General features: G+C 38.9%; 3 protein-coding genes across 3 annotated transcripts; 2 read left to right on the top strand and 1 right to left on the bottom strand.

The window, feature by feature from the left end:
* The first annotated feature begins 5913 nt into the window (after positions 1 to 5913).
* On the top strand, positions 5914 to 8657 carry LOC139636661 (GTPase IMAP family member 9-like). The gene is made up of 3 exons (XM_071504902.1): positions 5914 to 6045; positions 6171 to 6291; positions 7633 to 8657. Exons 2-3 carry the CDS (start codon positions 6198 to 6200, stop codon positions 8481 to 8483), a joined length of 945 nt encoding a protein of 314 aa, XP_071361003.1. The 5' UTR covers positions 5914 to 6045; positions 6171 to 6197; the 3' UTR covers positions 8484 to 8657.
* Positions 8658 to 8793: 136 nt separating this feature from the next.
* LOC139636659 (GTPase IMAP family member 7-like) lies at positions 8794 to 11750 on the top strand. Its single transcript, XM_071504901.1, has 3 exons — positions 8794 to 9299; positions 9494 to 9565; positions 10325 to 11750. The coding sequence occupies exons 1-3, from the start codon at positions 9290 to 9292 to the stop codon at positions 11254 to 11256; spliced, it is 1014 nt and encodes a 337-aa protein (XP_071361002.1). The 5' UTR covers positions 8794 to 9289; the 3' UTR covers positions 11257 to 11750.
* Positions 11751 to 13553: 1803 nt separating this feature from the next.
* LOC139636662 (GTPase IMAP family member 9-like) lies at positions 13554 to 15842 on the bottom strand. The gene is made up of 2 exons (XM_071504903.1): positions 14766 to 15842; positions 13554 to 14688 (listed from the first exon to the last, which is right to left on the bottom strand). The coding sequence occupies exons 1-2, from the start codon at positions 14785 to 14787 to the stop codon at positions 13859 to 13861; spliced, it is 852 nt and encodes a 283-aa protein (XP_071361004.1). The 5' UTR covers positions 14788 to 15842; the 3' UTR covers positions 13554 to 13858.
* Between the last annotated feature and the right edge of the window lie 458 nt (positions 15843 to 16300).

Here is a 16300-nt window from a genome sequence, read left to right as displayed (position 1 = left end):
ATGAATCCACACTGGTTATTTAGCTTTGACATCCATGATGACTGTTAAGGCATATTCACTTCAGCTGATTTAGTTCAGCTGAAGGAGCCTCAGTAAAAGACATGAGGTCATGCTCACATCTCGTCTCCTGAAGTGAAGCAGTGTAACATTGGAGACATGAACTCCATTCACCAGACAAGGTAAAATACTGTGTGAGAAATAAAAGATACAAAGTTTTATTTATTTACCCTGCCACGGTTTAATAGTTTGATCTTCACAACAAAGCAATCTTGCAGGCATTTATCTCTTTGTAGTTGTGAATAAGCGTGTGCTTCACTAAGTGAAGGTCACTCGCTCCTATAATGCTGGAGGTGTAAATGTACATGCGTTTCCATGGGCACTGCTTTTGAGTTCATATTGAGAATCATTTGTGCTGCAGATAACACACCACTCGGGCTTTACATTTACAACAGACCTTACATGATCCCTGTTTCTGAGCAGTGTTTGTGGACCCATCCGTAACAAGCAAAATAAAAGAAATTACACTGTTTATTATGTGCAACGATAAATGGATCAATAACACCCTTCCCACGCTGTCATCTAAAAATAGTCATAAAAGTGCCAACACTCTTCTTTACGCATTAAACCTGATAATCGCACCATGTAATCACCAAATCCCATGTGTATGTGTAAAAAAAAAAAAAAAAAACAAAAAAAAAAACAACATGTAAGTGGTTTCTTTACTCACAGAGCTCTAATTGGGTGCCATTGTAGAGATGTGTGGTTTGGCTATGTGAGTCATAATACCTGAAAGCCTCGGGACAATGTCTGTGTCTAGGTTAGTCAGAGGCTCAGAGACATTTGGGGACCACACACAAAACCTATTTTTTTGAGTAAAAAGAACTGCCCCTGATAACGCATTAGGGAATAGTCAGGCTAATATCCACTAAAATTGAATATTCAGTGGAGAAATAAAGATGTATAATCACCTGAAGATTATATTGTATTGTGTCATTCACGGGATGAGCAGTCACAGATGTTCCCTATAACCACTGCTCCTGAGTCTTCAAACATCAGTTCATCTGGCTCAACCAAAGCACAGCTTGTAAGGCTGCAAGTTCACTCATCTTCTGTCCCAAGAAAACCATGCTTTACAATTTTTCCAACTGAAATGTCATCTGTCTCTAGCAAATTGATTCGGCTGTAGCTGCTAAATAATTACGCTAATGTTAGCTCAATGAATTAATTGAAAATGACTTCTTCAACTGACTTTTTAATGTTTCCAGATTCTCATTTTCAAATGAGAAAGCCCTGACAATAGTCGTAAATCAAGACATCATGCAAAAAAGAGGAAAGAAGTTACCAGTTGCTCACCAGTTGGTGAGCTATGTAGGGGAAATGGAAATACACAGCATTGTTCTTACATACTGTATTTGTTTGTGTTTTCAAACAATACATTTTCAGTTGTAATGTTACAAGAACAGAAGGACTACAATGTGTTTGGCAAATATTTAATGCCATCTTGCATGAAGAGTTTGCCTGTGATTTCTGAAGAATAAAGTTCCCCATGTTCAACAAAGAACAGACAGAGCTGCCAACAGTATTCAAAACTGGGAAACAGTGGTAAAATTGGTGGTAAACCAGTGAATTCAGAGGTGAAAGGGGCTTTAAACCTAACCTGTAACCCATCAAACAAATGTGATTGATGGTCTTGGAAGTGATGCTTTTAATCCATTTCTGGACTGGATAATGTCTGCCTGGGGAGGGGTTTAACAAACAGTAACTCATGATAATAACTAAAACAAATTTTAATCTCATCGGTCAGTGCGGTAGTCAAATCAAATAGATACCTGTGTTAGAAATTTCATTCATTTTTTCTTCTTTTTAAAAAAACATTAACTTGCATTATTATTCTGATGCATTAATGTTCTGTTAGACATACTGGTAATTGTTTCTGTCACATGCAGTATAGCTGATATTAAATTTCATTGTGCAGCAATACTCATGTGATTCATACCAATCAAGCTAATTTGAGTTTGATTCTAATAACATCTGTGAAAGTGTCATATCATCAAAGCGTTTGACAGTGAAAGAAACAAGTTTCGCAACTGAAAAAATGTTTTCGTATTTTCTGTGACGCATTCTGAACTTTTTCTTTCTGTGTGCTGTCGCGTGCTGGGAAGTTCACATTGCAGGAAACTTCAGCCGTGTGGCCTCAATGACTTTATTGCACGTGCAGGGACACTTTTTCTTTGTTATAGCAATCACTGCACACACAAAGAACATACACAAACACACATGTACAGCCAATCACTTGAGTGAAAAGATGCTCCAGCCTCTGTTTGCACGTGAGGGGGATTCACATATATGCTCGCTGTTCTGCCTGTCTGTCTGTTTCTCTGACACACACATACACACAGATACATACAAACAAGCATGGACTACTGAAACGTGATGCTGTGCTCTACTCAGGCTTCTCTCTCACCTGAAGTTTTATTTATTCTACTAAGGTATCTAAGGTATAAACTGGATGCATTGTTTTACATTTTGTTGCTTGTTTTACATTCTGTTATTACCATGCGAAGAGATTAGAAGGTATTCAACTTAACACAGAGGGGAAATTGTTTTATTGGTATGACTGGAGGGTCTGAGTTTGCAGTTACTTTCTGTTCAGTTTTTAGAAATGTAAAAATATTCAACATGTCTTTATTCTAATTGAGTTTCTTCCTATTTCACTGATGTTTTAAGGTGTTTTGAGGGGGTTGTCTTGTTTTGTTGAGACCTTGGATTGGGTTGGGAGCTGATATTGATGGTGGCCTGCAAAGCATACAAAAAATAAACTTGACTTGCCTGGCTACTGTGTAAAGCTCTAATCAGGTTCATTTTATGAATATGTAAACTTCTTGTCACCTCGTGTAGTGCGACTGCAGATGTTTTGATGCTGAATGAACAGGACAGGTAAGATCAGAACAGCCACTCTTGGCTTTATCTATGACTTCATGCACAGAGTAGAAACGTTAGCATGTCTGCACCTAGTGTATGCAGAGCTGTGTTTGTCAACAGTCCAATCAGTCACTAGTTCACAGCAGCAGGGCCAAGATCATACCGTGGAGATAAGGATGGAGGGAGGCAGGCGGCTCGTCACGCAAATAGATGACAGAGAAATGAAATGATAACAATGGACCAAGCACACACACACACACACACACACACACACACACCTGCCCCCAGTGGATGGCTCCCTTCTCTTGTTAATCAGTCTTTTCTGGTTTGGCCCACTCAGTGAGAATTTGCAGTAACTGCTCCAGAAGAAGTATATTCTAAGGAAATGAAATTCAGTTTGGAGATAATGTATAATATATGTTTCCGTAGGTGAACCTGCTGAAGGATCATTACCGTTTCTGATATTATTTTATAAAAATAAATCAGCGTTATTGTTATGAGACAGTTGTGTGTGTCCTGGGGGTCATGCTACATGTCAACATATCACACAGGTGAGAAAACACCTAAATTTATACATAACTGTAGGTTAATAAGAATGATTTGCATTATTATGCATCCAAACAATGTATTTTTTTATTGCATTTACTTTAGTTGTAATGTTTTATTGACATATGATCTGATAAATGGACATCTAAAAAGTTATTGCAGAGATTTCACTCTGTGAGATGCTGCAAGGAAATGCTTGGATTGTAGGTTGCTCCCTGCTTGTGCTGGTCACATTGTGCAGTCCAACTGTTACTGCTCAAGGCCAAAATCAACACAAAGGCACAGTATGTTATACACGCATGATGTAATCTGTGGATGAAGAATTTGTTTTTGTTTTGTGTTACACAACTTGTCTGATAGACAAACAATCAAAGTGAAAAAACACAAGCAAGGACAGAGTAGATATGACAGAGGAGAGTTCATCCATGCTGCCATGCCGCCGTATGCCCACTAGAGGGCAGACTGGGTACACAGAGTTACATTCTGGAGCCAGTTTCTGAAAGTATAATTTCATCAAGTCTGTGAAAACCTCTTAATTCACAGTGACCAATGAGATGCACCACAGAGACAGGGGGAGGTTTGAAGAGGTGAGGACATGGAGGGAGGAGGAGGAGGAAGAAAAAGTGAAAACAGAGGAGGAGGACTGGATCACGTTGATGGAAGAGAGGGAAGAAAATGATCCTCCTGTAACAAACAGTTTCCAAATGGTGGATTGGCTTTGGTGCCACTTGTTGCATACCTAGCTTAATGTGTGTCACCGGTACTGTTATTTCATTAAAATAACGTGTAAAACCAATGGGGTCCCTGTTGATTAAACTCATAGTATCATAGTATCTGTGCTAGAGGAGTGTCTTCATGCTCCGAGTGGTTAAGGCAACATCAAACTTCATGTCAAGCCGGGGACTTTTGTTGCAGGTTGCTCCCCATCTCATTCTTCCTTCATTTCCTATTTTGTTAAATAGCAAAAACATAGACACAGTTTGAAAAACTGTGCCTGTTCATTCTGTCAAGGTGGAAAAAAAGCTATGAGCACTCACTAAAATTAGCTGCCTTAATTTCAAGCACATCCATTACTCCTGGTTCTTTTCTAAACTTTGTAGAAACTTTTATGCCAAAAAAAAAGTGATATGCGTAATATGTAATAAGATAACGTAATCTTTATTTAGTTATTTATTTTTTAAATTGAAAAGATGAGGTGGTGAAAGTCCTGAGTCCCCACTACAGTCATGACCTTTGGCATGATCAAATTGTGCAAAAGGAGAGCCCTTAATTTGTATTGTTATATACTTACATATTTATCAAGTGGTATTTGTTGAAAAACTGAAACACATCACTCTGTAGCACAAATGCCACATTTTCATGTTATTAGAAATTATATTTTGTACAAAGTTCACTGCATAATTCTAAGCCTTGCACCACAAATCATCATCTTCCTGTGTAAGATAATTTAATCAAGTTTCTGTAAGTGTTTTTTTGTTTGGGTGCGCCCAATGGCTCATCATCTCCCTTGTCAGGGAGAAAATCCAGTTTCAGTCATTAAATTATGATTACCTAGATTAGATTAAAACTATGACATAGTTCTGTGACAGTGGTAGCTTTAATCCACACCATTGTATGGATGTTTTGAATCCATGTTACACTAGGCTGTAAAATGTACTCAAAAATACCCAATTAATTAGTAAATGAACAATAGAGCTATGGTTAACATTCAAATTTCTCCATGTAAACAGTAAAATATGCTCCCCTTTTATGAAATGATAAAGCTTTTAACATGTAAACTTGTCATGTAACTTTCATATTGTGCATGTAGCACATTAGCAAGAAGACACATCAGTACACAACATGTCGAAGGCAACATGGACTCCCGCTGTTAGCTACATTAGCTTAACTCCAAAAGCAGTGAAACCTCATTAAACAGGCTTCGAGTCATCTCAGCCACTTTTGTTATCAGTTTCAGACACAAACTGAATGACGGTTATTTCTCTGGGCACCATTCTGAAACCACCATCTTAACATCGACAGAAAATCTGTTAAGGTATTGTGACAGGAAACTGATTTCTAACATAGCTTTGTTATTTGAGCATCAGCATAGTCTCATACATTGTTTAATACATACAATGAATAAAAAAACAGAAAAAAAACCAAACAAATTTAAACGCCTATGTAAATGAAACCAAATGTAATGTTCTTCATTTAAGAACATATTGAATTCCATAAGCAATTTAATTATTTCGGCAAAAAGTCTCATAAAGCCAAATGATCCCTTTATGACTGGTAAAAGAGCCCAGAATTAGCTTCAGGTATTTATTTGTTATTTTGCATGGTTACAGTAAAAAACAAAGAAACAAACAAAAAAAAAAAACATCCACAAATGCACAATTCAGGCCATTCCTCCTGCCACCAGAAGATGGCTCCCTTCCCCTCCCTTCTTTCAAAGGATTTTAAGTACTGTTTTTCAGGAAAATGAAAGTAAAGGTTCAGTGTCAGTTTGGACAGTGGGCATGTACTGTTTGCTGTACTATAAAAGGAACTCACAGTGTGCCAGTATATCATACAGCTGTGGAGACAAATTTACAGGTAGGTCAAACATATGTTTTAATATAAGACAAATGGGCTTTTGCTAACATTGCTTAATTATATAACAGTTTATATATAATTTTTGCATTAAGCCTAATAATTTCATTGCTATGTGCTTTTTGAAGTTTTTGACAGAGATTGCATGAAAAGAGATGTTGCGAGGAAAAGCGTGGATCCTGGACTGCACCCTGCTTGTGCTGCTCGCACTATGTGATCAGACAGTTCACTGCCAAGATGCACACGAAGGTATGTGATGTAAAAGGAAGCAAGGCTGCACTTTGTAATAGATAGAGGAATAGAAAAATATATATGGAGCCCTTAACCGACAATATTTATATCATCATCAGTTGATGATATAAATAAACAGATAAAATTGTGATTTTCTCTTCTGTTGATCTTTCAATTTGAATTTTCTTTCTTTCTTTGTGGCTTGGTAGCTCATATAGTTTAACTGAATACATTGGTGGCTGAACACTTTCAGTTAGCTACATATCTGAAGCTAACCGTCATCATAAAAATACGTCATACGTCATCATAATCATAATCATGCAGGAAATAGAACAGCACATAGAAAGTAAAACCCAGGACTTTTTTTTCCCAGAAAGACTAAAGAAAGAAAAGCTGAATGAGAGATTGCATTGAGTTACTGAAGCTGGTGGAACAGAGGCTAGCCCAGACTCCAGATAGCAAAATTATTTTGGCAAATATTTGAGCCAAATATTGTTTTTCCTATGGCTCAGTATATGTCTGGCTTGGCCTAGGTCTGGCCCACATGCAGCAAGACAATCAGATGGTGCTTCCACATCTTGACCAATTCCGGCACAGACAGAAAAACGTCTTGGCTGTCAGCACTAGAGGAAACCAGTTCGATGAGGAAGTATGTGGGCCAGACTTGGGCCGAGGACACAGGCATACGTTTGGGCCTGAAGTTTAATTTTGCTGTCTGGGACATGATGTCATGACTTTGGCTCTCTCTCTGTTAACAGTAGCTTAAGCATTTTAGCTGGTACACTAACACTAACAAAGTTAGCTAGCTAATGCTACTTATGTCACAGGCACTATGTTTTATCTTATTAGCATTAACTTTATTTTCAAGTTCATGTTCTGTTTTAATCTTAATCTTAATCTTTTAATTTTAAGACCACTATTGGAATAACTATTACTTTATGTGCCATATATTTATGTGTTTTAATATCTATTTCCTCATTGTTTCAAACTAAACAAAAAACCTTTAAGGTATGTTAACTACCTAACTTTGTTAGCCTTTGCTAAGCCGAGATAAAGTTCTTTAACTGCCGTCAATAAGGGTCAGGCTAAAGTATGCAGACCAGTATGTGGATGACTAATGTTACCTGCACCAGCTGGTGCTCAGTGTGTTTAGCTGCCAGTTTTTCCATTTTTTTTTGGGGGGGGGGCGTTAAAGCTAATAATATATTGTGAGTTACATCTGCATCCATCCACACATTCAACATCTTTTAAATCAAAACTGTCAAATGTCATTTTTTTCATTTACAAACAAACAAAAACACCTCTTGAAATTAGACTATTGTAAATTTTGACACCAGTGTTTCATTTTATTGCCGATAGATTCTACACCTCTGAAAGACCTGAGACTCGTGCTAGTTGGAAAAACCGGATCAGGAAAGAGTTCTTCTGGAAACACCATCCTGGGGCGTACTGCCTTTAAAGAGGAAATGTCCCCAGAGTCTGTGACCAAAGGCTGTCACAGAGAAGAGGTTAAAGATGGTGACGGGACCATTGTTGTCATCGACTCCCCGGGGCTGTTTGACACCAAGAAAACACCAGAACAAGTGAAAATAGATATCGAGGAGTGTATTAATCAGTCAGTTCCTGGACCTCATGCTTTTCTGTTAGTGATCAGTCTGAAATCAAGATTCACAGAAGAGGAGAGGGCAGCTGTGAAGTGGATCCAGGATAATTTTGGCTCAGATGCTGACACATATACCTTAATCCTTTTTACACATGCTGACTTGCTGGAGGGTAAATCTGTGGATGCCTATGTGTCAGAGAGCAAAGAACTACGAAGTCTGATAAACCAGTGTGGAGGAAGATTCCATTCACTTATCAATGACCAGAGATCAAGCAGAACGCAGGTCAGAAAACTCATAGATAAGATAGAGAAGATGGTGGAGTTCAACGGAGGAAGTTACTACACCAATGACATGTACCAGAAAGCCCAGGAGAGACTTGAGAGGGAGAGGAATAGGAGGGCGGAGGAGGAAGTGAGAAGAAGGAGGGAAGAGAACGAGAGGATCAGAAAGGAGGGGGAGAGGCTTGCTTGGTGTAAAACGGCTGGTTTGGTTTCCCTGGGACTTTTTGGCACAGGAGCATATCTCTCCTCATATGTTCTCATGTCAACTGGTGCAGCACTTGGACTCACTGAAGGTTTTGATTGCACTATGAGCATGTTTACTTAATTGTGGGACCTGTGGGGACATAATGGCTAAGGCAGAACCAAGGAATTTATGGCTTACAATAGCCTCTACCAAGAGACCTGTGAGACCTGTGAGAACTAAACTAGACACATCTGCCTCTGTATATGATGCTATGGGCTAAAAAACATTTTTCAATAAAGTCTGTTTTTCAATTTACCTCTCCTGGCATTCATTTCTAATTTTATTAGTAATTATTTTATTGAGGCACAGAGAACAACAAATGTGTAACTGTCCAATACTTACAGTCTGAATTATATTCCTCATGTGTTAAACACAAAAAGTCACAATTTAAAAGTAAGATCAGGAGACCAAATATTACCACAATTACAACATTACAAAGAAAAACATATTCAGTCCAGGCAAATAGATGGGAGGAGACATCAACAATGGAAGGATGTGATGCACATTAGAGGATTCTTGTTTTCTCCCTTTTAAACAAGCAGACTTCATCACATAGTTATAGTAAGATAACCTATGTTTATCAGTTAAAGAGCTTGAACGCTGTTCTCATGTTGTGGTTGCACTTGCTGAAACATACCAACCATGCAAACACAGACCTGTGCAGCATATTTAGAGAGCTTTGGACAGTCCCTGTGGGGATGTACATTTCAGAAGTAAACTAAAGACAATACAAGGAAATAGGAAGCCCCCTGTGCATAGGCCAGGTTCCAGAAGTTTCCCACAAAACTAATGTGAAAGTCGAACCACAGAGCCTCTCTAAGTTCACAGCACCGGCCTGGAACAGCACGTTTAGCCACCTGGGAACTGGAAAGGATAGATCCAAAGTGATGGCTGAAGGTAAGACGATCTATCTAACCTGATGCTGAAAAATAAAACGGGATTGATTCTTTGATTATTGTAAAATGTAACACATACTGTGAGACTGGAAAGAGCACAAGAGGGAAAAGAAGAGAATGTAGACCTTGATAATTATGTCACTGACTAATAATCTATTTTCTTCTGTGTCTCAATGGTATAATTTCATATCACAGTAATACCACTGCGAGAAAAGAAGCAGAAAACTCTACCTCGGTCTGATGGGTGTGGTCTCAATAACTTTGACGGTATGCTCATTCATTGTCTCTCTCGCAGAATCTCATTGAATAGACATGCAGGTATCTATTTGTAACTTTCTATAAAGTTAAACTAATGGCTTTATTATTGTGTATATGTGATATATAGTTATTGCTTAAAGGTCAGTAACAACTTTGCCAGATGGTTAAAAAACAAAAAAAGCCTGTCTGGTGTTTATTGTTCTCTACTATAATTAGCTCTGTCTTCATAGCTACTCTCTAAGTGGCTCATCAGTGACAGAGGAAAATGCACAATCCTATATCTTATCCTATGTTTAGTTGGTTACCAAGTGAAACAAGATACAAAAAAAATATTGTAAAGCTCCAATAAAATTAGGTGAATCATTTACAGCATTGTTAATAATTGATTCGCAGCCATTCTACCTCTGGGAGATGTTGTGGGTGTTAGAGCAGCTCTGACTACAATTCAGAGGCTGATGTGAATGGATTTTCCCACTCAACTTTTTGTAATAAAGTTTTAAACTATTTGATATGATCTTTGCCAACTTGCCGTATTCTCTTTCCTTGCCTTTGTTGGCACGTATCCATCAATTCTGTGTGCCCTGTTTTGTTTGTGTTTGTTACATATGTAAATAATGCATATGTAAAGAGCTAAAAAATAAATGTAATATTCTAGAGGAAGAGGTAGTGGTAGCCATGATTCAAAGTACTTGGCAAAAACATGGCAAAGATAAATCAATAAATAAGATTAACTTATTTTTTATTTTAATTTTACTCCTACTGTTACAGCACTGGATTTGTCTGGAGGCCTGAGGATAGTCCTGGTGGGCAAGACTGGATCAGGGAAGAGTGCAACAGGAAACACCATCCTGGGGAGAGCTGCCTTTAAAGAGGACCCAAGCCCTGTATCTGTGACCAAACACTGTGAGGCACAGAGCGGGGAAGTGGAAGGGATTTTGGTCCAGGTGATTGACACTCCAGGTCTGTTTGACACGGGCATCACAGAGAAAGAATTAAAAACCAGAATAGAGGAATGCGTCACAATGTCGGTGCCCGGCCCTCACGCCTTCCTACTGGTGATCAGGCTTGGAGTGAGGTTCACAGAGGAGGAGAGAAATGCTGTGAAGTGGATCCAGGATAACTTTGGAGACGACGCCTCCATGTACACTATCATGCTGTTTACATGTAAAGACCAGGCTAAAGCTGACAATGCTCTGAAGGAGTGCAAGGAGCTGCGGAGACTCTCAATTACGTTTGGACGCAGATACCATGCCTTCAACAACAATGACGCAGATGACCGCGTACAGGTCAGAGAGCTTATCACCATGATCAAGGAAATGGTACAGGATAACGGGGGGAAACACTACACTAATGAGATGTATGAAAAAGCCCAGAGGAAGCTGAGAGAGGAGGAGGAGCGGAGGAGACAAGAGGAGGAAGAGAAGAAAGAGGAGGAGAGGAAAATGTGGGATGAAGAGAGGGAGAAGAGGGATAAAGAGAAAGAAAAGGAGAAAAAGGTCAGAAGGATGAACATACGCGTGGCTTCGGCTGCTGCTGTTGTGTTGGTGTTCGCCGGCATGGTCATAGCAGTGGGAGCTAACACCACAGTGGCTCTGGCTCTTGGAGCTCCTGTGCTCTTCCTGGGAATGTTGAGCGGTTTAGCTGCCATCTGCATATGGAAGGGCTCAAGATGCAAAGCTAAAAGATCTGCTCCTGTATAAATGTGCAGAGGCGAGTAACAAGGACAAGCTCTTCTGTCTGCAGTATGTGACGCTGGAATGTAGAGTAGAAGTATTCCAGATACTGTATTAGTATTACACACATTACTGTTTACTGTTCAGAACTAATCGGTGAATGTTGTTTTCTGCATCCTGCTGCCAAAATAATTACGTTTTGACACACTATTGCAATAACAGAACTATGTGAATTTAATGCTGACAGTAAACAAACGGTATGAAACGCAATACTTGTTTTCTTTTTGTTTGTTTTCTTTTCACTCATTTATTTTTTTGGAGCTTATAAAACCCACATCACGAGTTAGAGATGTTTTCTTTATGAGAAACAATTTGGGTCCTAATAAATTATGTTAGAAAGTAATGATACAGTATATTGTACAACAGAACTTGTGAATTTTGTAAATACATTTTTGGACAGTTTAGACTTTAATAACTTGCAAATGCAATTATCTCTAAAATAAAATATTCATCCAGATTAATTACTGTTCCTTATTTAAACTATGATGTGCTGTTTGCGTCACTTTATTATTAGCAACATCATGAGCTCACTTCCTTAAGGGAAAGGAGACACAATGCTAAACATCCGCTGACTGATCAGGTTTAAGTGAGGAAACAGTGGACTCCCTCACTACACTGCCAGCTCATACCAACTACAGCTACCAGGATCTAGACAGTCCTTCATATGGTGAACTCTAGGCCAGTCTGTGTCCACTACATATAAACTGAGTTTTTTCATGTAGTAATGTAGAAAAAATACTGAAAAACTTTTTAGCAAGGTGAAACACCAGTGATACCTTCAGTAATGTGAAATGGTTGTAAAGTACAATGTGGGTGTAAATTGCATTTGCCATGTTTGTTTCAGACTGAATAATTTACCATGTTTAAGAAAGAAGCACAAAACAGGTTCAGGAAATCAGAACGACAAAGTGAATCTTGATATAGCATAATGTTGATGATGATGATGATAGCAGACAGACAGACAGATACATGAGGTGAAAACCATATTAGCCATGCTGTAATGGCTGGTAATAATGAGGTGTAAGATCTCTTGTTGGAGGTTTTTCTGATATATAACAAAATGTAACATAAAAATTTTGTCACTAGCAGTATTTTCCATTTGTGATGATGGATATTTATGTTTTACATGGGTTAACCTTGAATTACAACCTGCACATCAGCTGGAGCAGTTTCATTTGTGTTTAAAAAATAGTAGAGTTTACAGGTAGGATATTCACACTAAGCAGTTTAGGCCTTTTATGCCTGAAGTGGCAACTGAGACAAGGTTCAGCTTTATAGTCCTTGTTGCACACACAAAAATTTAAATAGAATAGATAAGACTAGAATAAAAAAAACCCTATCCAATAACTATCTGCCACTGCTCCAGTACGATGGTCAGGAAAAGGAGTTTTGTTTGTGGTCCTCACTGGTCAACAAATTGAAAAAAAATGACAGTTAAATCGAGTACCACTGTCCCAGTTTCTGTGGAAAGTAGTAGACAGGATGTTACTTTCAGGAGATCATCTTTCAACAGGCCTGTGCTTCTGTCTCTTCCTCGCCGCACCTCTCACTTTAAATATTTGTCTTTAATTGGCAAATATTTCCTGATGTGTAAACAAAGTGTGAACAGTATGTTCCCTCTGCTGGCATGTTGGCAGTTATAAAAACATGTTCCATAGTGATTATGAAGGGTGCCATATCCACAAAACCTTACAACTGTTCACTTAAAACAGACCTAGTAAAGTGTTGTAATGACACTTTTAATGCTGCATGAGTGTTGTTATAATACATCTTAATTTATCAATTTCTCATACATACATTATAAACCATTGTGTAGGTAAGTTATTCATGTTTTTTGCCTTTAGTTTTTACATTTTGGAAAATTCTCTTATTTGCCTTCGTGCCAAGAGTTACATGACAAGACTGATTAACACAGCAGTAAACGTAAGTATTTTCAGCTCCGATCAGCTGAAAAATGCATTTTTCTCCCATCTGATAGATAAATGTATTCATTAAATACAACATGTGAATACACCTATTGTTTATGAGGTCAAAATTTAGAGATAGGACCTTACAGGGCCTTACAGCAATCGAGTATGAGGAATTTGTGTTATTGTTTTTAATATCAGCTGGACTTGGCACTTGGCACTGATGCCTAATAACTGTGGCATCATGTTCAGCCTGACTGGGTTTATCTTAAACGAGCAATAGTTTGGAGTCCGAGCAGCTTTTGTGGGAATTCTTGTTTTCATAATTGAGATTTTGACATAATATCAAACAACACATTTTGAAGTTAATGTCACATTGTTTTATTTAATTCTTACAAATCAAACTGAAAAAATCCAGTAGTGTTTTCCACACAAAATTTTATTCAGGTTAAGAGAGTACAGCACCACTATTTAAAATATTTGTCATAATAGGTTAATCTATCATTCAAAGCAGGCACGCTGTGACTAATGTGTATGAATGTTCAGTCAATGCTATGAAGAAATGCACTTACATCTTGACAAAAAATATCTGGATTTGTATTCAAAGGAAATAAATGGAATTACTTCAGACATTTGGTCAAAGGGACATGGCTTGTCATGATTTAGTTGTCCTTTGTTTTAGGTTTGAGCCACCCCCCGATGAATTTAGCAGCCCCTGCACCTGCTAGCATTACAACTGACCGTATCGATGCAGCTGCTACTTCCTCTGCTGCTACAGCGGCACCAGCGATAGGGGCACTAAATGCTGCTCCCACAAGCAAATAATTACTTGCAGCGTTCACTGTGTCTCCACACTTGCTCCACCATTCATTCCATTTCCTCCTTTTCTGTACGTCTTCGTATATGCTGCTGGTGTAATGAGTCCCATTTAACTGCACCACCTTGTCTATGTTCTCAAAGAGATCAGCCACCTGAGTGCGATTTTCCATGCATGTGTTATCAAACACCATGTACCCAGCTCTACAGTCACTGACGACCTCCCTGAGTTCAGGACTTTCTGCTAGACAGCTCTCAACTGTCCTTTCTTTGAGCACATCACCCCTGGTGAAAAGCACCATTGTGTACTTGGAGGCCTCCTCACCAAAGTTGTCCTTGATCCATTTGACAGAATTCTTCTCCTCTTCTGTGAACCGTGCATCCAGTCTGATCACCAGCAGGAATATGTGGGGTCCTGGGAGAGACAGCATGATACATTTCTCTATTTCACTTTTCAACTCGTGGGCTTTCATTGATGTGTCAAAGACCCCGGGAGTGTCGATGACGCTCACAGTTCTTTGATCAAAGTGTCCTGTTTCTTTTCTGCAGCAAGTTGTCACAGAGGACAGAGAGACGTCCTTCGCCTCAAACGCTTTTCGTCCCAGGATGGTGTTTCCTGTTGCACTCTTTCCTGATCCAGTCTTCCCCAGCAGGACAATCCTCAGGTTGCTGACATCTGTGGACAAAAAGACAGTGACACAGTTCATTTGAATTCTTGGTGTAAAAAGCCAACACAAAAGTAAAGACACTCACCTTCAGTTACTTTTACATCCATCTTGTTGTAGAGAAAAAGTACGAGGAAACACAGGCCAAACCTGAAATTGAAACAAAATCTGCCTTTGCTTTTCTTAACCTTTCAGATCACAGTGCATGCTACAGTGTGTGTGCTACAGTTGTCCTCCCTCTCTTTTTCTCTCTCCACCACAGTGGTTTCCAGGGAAATGAAACTCTCTCCCCTTGTCTCTCCACCACAGCAGTTTCTTGGAAAATGAAACTAGAACTTTTAGAAAGCTGTTGACAGGGGTTCAAAACATTATTAAAATAGCTTAGGTGGATACTTGTCACATGCTAAAGCAGGTGACACCCTAATCTCAGCTTTAGCACACACCCTCCAATGAGATTTGGCATCATAACTCATTTGTATTGATTTATTGTCGACCAAAACCGGGGATCTAGTCAACAACATGAATTGAGTAGGCAGGGTGAAAACACAATACTGACATATTGGTGCCTTTTAAAGTTGATATGGTGAACATACAATACCAAGGAGAGCTTAGTAGAAAATACACAGGGTCAGATGTCAGATGTTTGTTGACCCCAAAAAAGCTATATTGTTTTGGTAATTTTATTTAAAGGTGCAGGAAGAACTTGTGAGTAAGAGAAAGAGATGATGCAGTGGAAGAAGAAGGACTAAGCCACTAACAGGAAACTCAAATTATTCATAAAATGAAATCAACAGCTGCAGGGGAGGTTGTGTCTCAGAGTGAGAGAGGATGTCAAACAAAAATCTCTACACATTTGACTCATCAGCCCGCATTGCAGCAGTCAAAGTTAAAAGTCTTTTGATTCAAAACTCTTTGCTGCCAGCCTCAGGAATCCTACCAGGCAGCTAATTCCCAGGATTCCTCCCTCTGCAATGAGCAAAATGCCACTAATGAGCATTATTGCCTGGAACAATGTGGAAATGGTGGCCGCCACTCTACTGCCATCTAATGGCAGGTTACTGAACAACTGTGAAATTACCAACATGCTTGCTTGTCCAAGTGTCCACACTGAGGTGCTAAAATAGAACAGTCAATAATTTTTTTTTCACTTAAAAGTTATATTGTCCACTTCTTATGGTGATTTTTATAGTTTTGCACTATAGTCTGACAGGCTGTGCTTCAGTTCTTGTGTATGCATCAGCCTCCAATCAGCTTCCACCTACTCCTCCTTGGTTTCATCCTTTGCCTCAGTCGGGCTTGTCCAACTCCAACAAATGACAACATGGTAGCAAACAACAATGTCTGAAACAAAGTGTCCTTGTACTGTCATTTTTTTTTTTTTTTTTTTTTTTTGCATAACTAGGTCTGTGTGTGTGTGCGTGTGTGTGTATGTATTTAGTATGCAGTATTACACACTGCTGCCCTCCTACGCCCCTGTGTATGAGATCCAGAGGGACAAGCTGGACAGTCATTACAGGAGAAAGACACCAGCTACTCACATCACACGACTATACCACCACGGACACACGCAAAGAACCGTTAACACATCATCCTAGGACATCTGATTGAAAAGTAAGTTTTATA

Source organism: Trachinotus anak, unplaced genomic scaffold, assembly GCF_046630095.1.
Source record: "Trachinotus anak isolate AG129_WGS33_773 ecotype Australia unplaced genomic scaffold, CSIRO_AGI_Tana_v1 ptg000019l, whole genome shotgun sequence".
Taxonomy (NCBI): domain Eukaryota; kingdom Metazoa; phylum Chordata; class Actinopteri; order Carangiformes; family Carangidae; genus Trachinotus; species Trachinotus anak.
Note: the sequence above shows the minus strand (reverse complement) of the source record. Positions and strands in the feature narration are given on the sequence as shown.